The 8454-nt window shown below is 45.9% G+C and overlaps 1 protein-coding gene across 1 annotated transcript; it reads right to left on the bottom strand.

Moving 5' to 3' along the window:
* Window positions 1–915: 915 nt before the first annotated feature.
* On the bottom strand, window positions 916–3668 carry ccnb2 (cyclin B2; the record flags this gene model as incomplete). Its single annotated transcript, NM_001104668.1, is given in 8 exon segments — window positions 916–1501; window positions 1575–1685; window positions 1749–1889; window positions 2003–2239; window positions 2312–2470; window positions 2541–2723; window positions 3295–3411; window positions 3517–3668. Coding segments are annotated over 8 exon segments (1080 nt in total). The 5' UTR covers window positions 3541–3668.
* Between the last annotated feature and the right edge of the window lie 4786 nt (window positions 3669–8454).

Genomic DNA, 8454 nt, shown 5'->3' with positions numbered 1-8454 from the left:
TGAAGAAACTTCAGATAAATTAGAATACAAGAGCCTGCCGTATAAAACTATAAGATGAATGTTAGTGTGGATAATAGAAGCTACACAAGAAAATAAAGATAAAGGCGACAGCAGGTGCTGCTGCAGTCTGCAGAGGTTCATTGGACAGCAGTGTCTGTATGAAGACAGTTGGGTTCCTGTCAATCATCCTCATTTTTAAGCACGTCTGCAGAAAGTTCTTTGGAAAGAGTGGACTTTAACACCAAATAGTGAGAGGATCTGGAGCAGAGGAGCTGTTCTTTTTACTGGTGAGACAGGTGAACAGGTGAGCTCATGTGTCAGATGTTTCCATGTGACGACAAAATCTACTGTGAAGCCTCAGTGTCAAACAGGGACTCGGACATCAAAAGTCACTTTTATTTCACTGGTCTGAACACACATTCCTCAGCAGAGCAAATAAAATGAACAAAATTTTAACTTCCAACAGAAACAAGCAAACATGAACTTTTGCAGTCCGTTTTCTGCATGACAGCTCCACTTTGGGGTTCATTAGCTGCATCATTTACAGAACACAACTCCTTCAAGGGGGTTGTGGCCTTTTGATTGACAACCGTTAATTTTGAAGAATGCCCCCCCAGGTCTTTTGAAAGACTTGGGGGGTGGGATATCCAGCCATGACAACTGCAGAGCTGAAGGACTTGCCTTCACATGGACCACAGTCCTCAGACGTCCCCCCCCGCCCTGCTTCAGACTCAGCCAGAGCCTAAAGCATGTAGCAGCATGTAAATAGAGCTCCGTTAGGGCTGATTTCAACTCAGGCAAATGTTTAAATAAACTGCCAGTCTGCAAAAACTGCACCAGAATATTAATTTACGCAGGAATTCTGAAACTCTGCAACAAGGAATTTGGGCTCAAACCTTATTCCCCCCCCCATTTCTGCAGAACATGGCGATGTTGTGAGTTCGTGTTGATAGATTTCCAGCAGCTGGATTCTGACAGATTGTCTGGACCATGTTACAGGGATGGTGTCATTTTGACACTGGACATAATCAGTACCTGTGGAGTTTCCTGGTTATTCAGCTGCTCCCTAAAAACTAACCCAAAGATTTAAGTAGAAAAAAAAATTAAAAAAAAAATAAATTACTGTGCAGCACTGATCAGTCTACTACACAAAGATCCACTCAAGTTTAAAAATCCAGAATTGAGGTCACCAGTAGAGTGGAAGATACTGTTAAAACTCAGATTTTATTAAAATACGACAGTTGAACATCTGTAGCTTCCTTTGCGCCACACAATTGTGACATGTTTGAAGCACTTTCTCCTGCTCATAAAATGGCAGACAAGTCCTCCCTTTAGGGTCTTAAAAAAATTAAATAAAGTGCAAATTAAAAGTCCAGAGCATTAAGAATGTGTTTCAGGGATTGTGCAGAGCATCCGCCATGGTCTTGACTGTTGAAGAGTTGAGCTGAGGAATGAGGCTGATCTTCATCAGTTTGCTGCTGGAGTACTTCTTCTTCACCGCCTGCAGACAGATCCACAGTTCAGGCCGTGTTCACATGTGGCTCAGGAGTTTGTCCTCCCGTCTGCAGACTCACCAGGAACTTTGTTCTGCCCTCGTTCACCAGCACCACGTTCTTGGCCATGTGCTGCATGATGGGTTTTAGATGCTGCTCTTCGTAGGTGGAATACTGCTGCTGTGTGAGCGACTGAGGAGGACAGGAGTTAGGGAACAGCCGAAAACACCAGAGACCTCAAGGTTTGAAGCTCACCCATGGCAGCCCATCGAGCAGCAGCTGAGACAGACACAGCGCTGCAGCAGCAACCTCAGAGGGCCGGTAATGCACCATGTGGTAGTCCAGGAGGGTCAGCTCCATCAGGTACTTTGCCAGAGTGTGCTTCTCCACGTCAGCCTGATGAACAAAGTCAGCTTTCTTACAGCCATTTTTCCATCTCAACATTTGTCTAAATGTAAAGAAGGACACACAAAATCGAGAACCATCTGGGGAACGATGAGGAAACTTACGCCGGCAACTTTGGTGGCTCGCCTGAGGAAGTGGAGCGGGAGGGGGCGGCCCAGCTGGAAGCTGAGGCTCCTGAGGATCACTTGCTCCATCTCCACAATCTGAGATTTTGTGAAGGCGTTGTCTGTGATGTAGGCAAAGTCCCCCACTTCAGGAGCGTACATCTCCTCATACTTGCAGGCCACCAGCATGGCTGTGACGCCGACGAGCTGCAGCTTCCGACGGCTCACCGGGTGGACCTGCATGAGGGCAGCTTTAACACCGCCGAGCATGGGAGGCGTGTGTGCGTGCGTGCGTCAGACTGCACTCACCTGCAGGAAGCGGTCCAGGATGGCCACAGTGAGGTACAGGGTCTCCTGCAGCAGCTGGAACCTGGAGTGGACTTGGACAAGCCAGTCAACGAGGAGTGCCCTCATGCGCTCAGTGACTTCGTAGCCTTGCATGTAGTTGGCACGCACAGGCTGCTGCTCCTGAAATCACATCCCGTCTGAGTCCGAGGCCAAGCCCAGTCAGTAGGACAGATGGGGGAGTGGGACTCACCTCCAGGATGTGCAGATACTTGTAGATGTCCTTGACATATTGGGAGCATAACTGAGGCTGGTCTGCATCCTGCTCGTCCACGTCCTGCACAGCGAGCAGCACCTCCGAGAAAGCCTGGCAGAGCTCCTGCTCCTCCTTCACGCTGGGTTTAGCTAAGACGGGAGCTGAGGCAGCCGCACCCGTCTGGATCATGGAAGCCACCAACTGAGTAGGTTTGGGTTTCTGAGCACAGGAGGCCTTCAAGGGTTTTTTTGCTGGTCCCACTTTCTGTAAACAGAGAGTTCCCTTCAGGGCCTTTGAGGTCATCTATCAGTTCTAGATAGAGTATCAACCACTGTGACTCAGAGGTAAATACCTGGTACTGAACAGTGAAGGTGAAGTCTTCTTTGTATTTCTTACAGTGTAAATTAAATGTGTACAAAAACCAACTAAACTAGAATGAATGTCAAATCCATTCACATTTTACTTTCCTAAAGTTCAGCCCATTGTTTTCTGCATCCAAATGGAACATTCTAGCACATAGTCACATGTCTTTGCTAAATTCAAAGAGTTTCCACACATTGAACCAGAATGATAGACTGATCAGTTTTACCTCAATCCAAATGGCATTTTCCAAGATCGATCACCCCCCCAGTTAATCGATTATGTGACACCCCTATTAGCTACTGCAGTGCGGCTGCGCAGAGCATTTAGCGCTGTGAGAGACTCCCATACAAGGAAAAGAAAAAGAGAAGAAGAAAGTCTCCCTACTCACCCCGTTGGTGGCTGCAGCTGCGTTCAAGTTGGTCAGTTCTCCCAAAGCAGCTCTCCTGGGATCCGCTGCAGCTCCTTTCCCCATCCTCCGAGGGTGCTCTGCGGCCAGGAGCTGCTGCTGCTGCGGCGGACACAACAAACCCGCCGGCGGATCATGTTAGCCGACAAGCTAACGTAACGGCAGCAGCATTAAACGACCAGAGGGAGATTAATCGTTACTCACCGCAACAATTTCCACAGACGACATCCCGGCGCGAAACTACGAGACAAAAACTCTGGCCGGGATCCGCGAGTCAGCGGTTTGTTTATCAGACACTCGCGGCAGATACAACACACGCTAGCGGCATTCAAATAGCGCTCGTGTGAAGCCGATTGGTTGCAGCTGTGCTGAGGTCGTAGCTGATTGGCTGAAATCGGAGCGTAGAAGTCTATGGTCGACTTCAGCGATGATCGTTCTGTTATGTCTGTAGACGTAACACACCTTCTCCATGGCAATTGTTGTTACTTGAAAATTTTAAAACAGAAAAAATGTAATATTGATGTTTCAGAACTAACAAAAATGTAAATAAGAACGTAACCTAATAATTTACAAAATGTATTATTATTTTTTTTCTTATTGATCATTTAGTTTTACAATATTAGCAGATTGCTGATGACAATTCTCTTCTTTGCAGAATGTGTCAAGTCAAAGAGAGTTGGTCTAAAAATGCAAATCCTGTTTCAATCCGTTGAAAAGGAGGATCATGCTGAGTGTCTTTAAATGAGTTTGGAGTGGTGTTTGTCTCTTTTTTTAAAAACATGTAACAGCTGAGAAAACAGGTGAGAGCTGAATACCTCTTGTGTTGGACATATTTTACTTTTACAACATGGGGTCATGAATCTTCTGACACACCAGGTGTATATTTGAATAAACCCCTTTTGTAATTTAGACGAAACTTTATTTATATTAATTATATTTGTAACCGTTTTTTTGTTTGACCGGACGGAAAAGAAGAGGAGGAAAGAAGAGAGAGGGATGTTAGAGCTACCGTTTCAACTACAGTTCACACATGCATACTTATGCATTCAAAAAAAAGTGAAACATTTCATTCAGTCACGGAAACTACTTGTGCAAAGGTGAGATAACACCTGTGCTCAAGTGAGTGTTTATTTTCTTCTGAGGTGGATGATGGAATATAAAAGGAAGGAGGGAGAGTGCTCAGTCATCCCCACACCAAGACCCCCGCCACAGCAGCAGTGGCAGTCAGGACCTCCCCCAACACCCGCACAGTAGCAAGTAGAGAAAAATCGCCCGCCGGGCAATCAAAACCACCACCCAGGCCAGGGCCAACAGGATCGCTACAGGGGCCTCCAATGCCATAGATCAAGGAGGCTCAAGGGGACAGAGGGTGCTAGCTCCAGCCTAACCAGAAGACTAACTCCCCCTTAGCGCCAGGAGGGCCCAACGAGGGGCCCCGCCTCAGGAGAGCAGCCCCAGCTCCAGGCGAGCCGCCCACCACCACCCTTACATTTTAATTTATGTAAAACCATAACTTTCACAACTTCAAGCTTTTATAAAACAGACCTTCACATGCCTGAGACACTGAGATGTGAGGGAAAAATGAGAGCATTAGATCTTTACTACCAAAACTTCAGCAGGAAGTTTGACCCTCGCTGGTTAACAAATGAGTAAACTGCCTAAAAGTTGAATTCAGCAAGTTCCAGGCATGTGAGCAGACATGTTTTGGCCACAGCATCTCTGCCTTCAGAGATTCAACTTTCACTTTTCAGACTTGATTTCCTATGATCACCCCAGAGAGGAGTGCTCACCTGTTCAGACAAGAAAACAATGCAGAGAGAGTCTTCTCAGTCAAACAGGTTTGTGTTCTCCAAGGTGAGGTGAGGCCAGCTCGAATCATTAAATGCAACAACAATGCCAGTCATGAGCAGAGGAATGGGGACCAGCTAAATGGTGCTTGACACTTTGAAGGACATTTCAGCGTCACGTCTTTGGTTTCCAAACCCACTCAGAGAAAGAAGTAGGATGGGTTTAGTGTGGTAAAATGACTACTGGAGTTCCATCTGAAGTTTCATGGAACCCTAATGTGGCATTATGGTTTCCCCTTTACGTGCTGCCGACAAAACTAAAAACTAAATTGAACGCAGGCCTCTCCAACACCGGAAGCTAAGATACGTAATTTACAAAATAAAAATCTGCAATAATACAAATACCCATTTCAGATATCCTTATTAAAATAGATGAACGCAGTAGACATCTTAAAATACCACAGTTGTACATAGAATGAAAGGTCAATCACGCCAGAGCCTACACGCAACCTTCCCATAACTCAGGTGTGCGGTTCTCAGCTCAGCAGAGTCCCATTGCCCGTTGGCCACGCCTGACATCCCTCCGTTGTCCGGTGTGGGAGAACGGGAGGCTCTGGTGGTACCTGATGAGTCAGGGAGACGAGAGAGGAGGCACCTGTGCATGCAGCTGAGGAGGATGACCAACAGGAGTCACTCAGGCGGAATAAACAAAAACAGTCCAGCTCATATTAGGGCCAGAAGACGCCACAACCTCTGAGGCAGCAATCAGCACAACAGTCAACACGCTGAGTGGTGTTGAGGCTACACTGAGCAAGAAAACCCTGCACTGAGCAACATAGACTCAGCAAAAACTGCCACCGCGCTGAGCAGCCGGAGTCTGCGCTCAGCCGGTCCAACCCAAAAGCAGCAGGTTGATGCTGATTCTCACACTTAGTTAGTTGCCATTATGGAGAGAGGGGAAACCATTATGCTGTTATAAAAGTAATTATAATGGCATATGGATCCATGGACATGTATCTGTTTTACTTTACAATTCTTATTTTCCAATCCATCCATCCTTCTGTCCCTCCGTCCGTCCATCCATTTATCCATCCACCCACCCATTGTCTTCCACTAATGCGGGACGGGTCGTGGAGGCAGCAGTCTAAACTAAGATGTCCAGGTCAGTCGAGAGACATAGTCTCTCCAGCGTGTCCTGGGTCTTCCCCGGGGGCTTGGGATGCCCAAGCCCCCTCAACTGGCTCTTCTGGATGTAGAGGAGCGGTGGCTCTGCTCCGAGCTCTCTCCGGGTGACCGAGCTTCTCACCCTATCTCTAAGGGAGCGCCCAGCCACCCTACGGAGGAAGCTCATTCCAGCGGCTTGAATTCGGGATCTTGTAGTTTTGGTCTTGACCCAAAGCTCATGACTCATGTTTTAACATTTAGATAATGTTTTTATGTAAAGCACTTTGATTAACACAAGTTGGAAAAGTGCTTTGGAAAATAAAGTCTGATTTGATTTGATCAGCCCTCTCTGCACCAGAACACATTTGAATTTCTTCCTGTGCTTGATCAAATGGTCAAATATGACAGAATGAGGATGATTGCATGGTCCGACTACAGGCCTGCACCTCTTCCAGCCACTCAATAAGACCAAGGCTGGATCTCCAACTAAACATGGGTATCTTTGGTCTCTGGAACAAAAATTGACCTGTCGTTATTCACCTTAACTCAGCCACCAGATTTTTCAACTCTCTAAACTCTTTCTCCATAATCTAAAGAGTACGATATTTTATGGAAAAAGCCACGTGTGGCAAGTGGGAGTCATGTGTGCACCTTCAGAATAAGTCAGCACATACACACAGTCATTATTCCAACTCTTTGTGGAGCCCCTGCAGGATGCGAACAGATTGTTATGTTGATAACAGGGGCACTGGGCTCCACAACACAACAAATCCACAGAAAACTAAAGACTAAATAAATGTAGAAGGCTCAGCATTCTCCTTAGCACATGAACTTCCTCTGTAGGGTGGCTGGGAGCTTCCTTAAGAGACAGAGGGAGGAGATCGGAGAGAGCTCGCACTAGTGCTGCTGCCCCTCCACATCCAGAGGAGCCAGTTGAGGTGGCTCGAGCATTTGGTCTGGATTCCTCCCTGGGGAGGTGTTCTGGGCATGACAGGCCCCGGGAAAGACCCAGGACATGTCTCTCGGCTGGCTTGGGAACATCTTGGATTCCCCCCAGAGGAGCTGGAGGAAGTGGCCGGAGAGAGAGAAGTCTGGGTAGTAGGGGTGTAATGATTAATTGATTTCTATACCTACGTTCCAACCAGAAAAATCTGTCAAAGACAAAATCAAATCGAATCAACCTTCACCTTTAAAGAAATCGATAATCAAACTTAGCAAATACGATTTGGTTTCCGGCTCGGCAGGTTTATGTGCTGTAAAACTGAAAATGTGTGTTGTCTGCTGCAAAAACTGATCATTCCATCATTCCAGTCCAACGTGTGGAAAGACTTTGAAGTTAGCAAAGACATGTGACCATACAGTATGCTAGAATGCTCTAAGATTGTTCCCTTTGGATTCTTTGGACGTGGAAAAACAACAGTGGACTGAACTTAAGTAAACTAACATGTGAATGGATTTGACATTAAGTCTTGTTTGTACACATATTTAATTTACACTTGATTATCTTGCAAGAAATAAAGGAATCTGTAAAACTTCACCTTCACTGTTCAGTCTCCAGATATTTATCCCTGAGTCACACTGGTTGAAGTTTTGGGTAAAGATGTCCTGAATCCATTGATGGTCAGTGAATCGGCTCCAATCAGATCATTAAAAATGAACCAAAACTGACAATGAATCCGATTGACAACCACAAATTCTGACATGGATTGGATCATAGTTAAAACAAATAATTACAGCTCTACTGGATATCTTTGCTTAGACTGCTGCCCCTGCAACTCGTCCTGGTATATATATGGATAGTTGGATGGTAATAAACAATAAAGGTCATAGAGTGAATCTTAGACCCAAGTGCAAATGGTTCAAAACCTTTCTGAGCAACAGTTTATGTTAAGTTGAAAGATGTCTCCACTTTTAGCTCTGAAAGAACAAAACTTGAAAACCTTTTCTATTCGGTCTCCATGTCGTCAAGAGAGCAGAGTTCTCCTTAAAATCTGGGACCAGAATGATTGAAAAAGTACAGAAGAGGACGTACACCATGTGACTGTACTCAACACTCGCATTCTTAAGCCCATAGAGAGGGCAGGAGTGGCTGATATGCTGAAGGAACACATGAAGGAATCAAGGACCTCATGACGAGAGCAGTGGAGCAGAGTATAAAGATCATCCAACAAGAAGAAAGGCGCTCAGGAAA

The sequence above is a fragment of the Oryzias latipes genome, chromosome 3, assembly GCF_002234675.1.
Source record: "Oryzias latipes chromosome 3, ASM223467v1".
Lineage (NCBI taxonomy): Eukaryota > Metazoa > Chordata > Actinopteri > Beloniformes > Adrianichthyidae > Oryzias > Oryzias latipes.
This window is presented reverse-complemented; position numbering and strand designations above follow the sequence as displayed.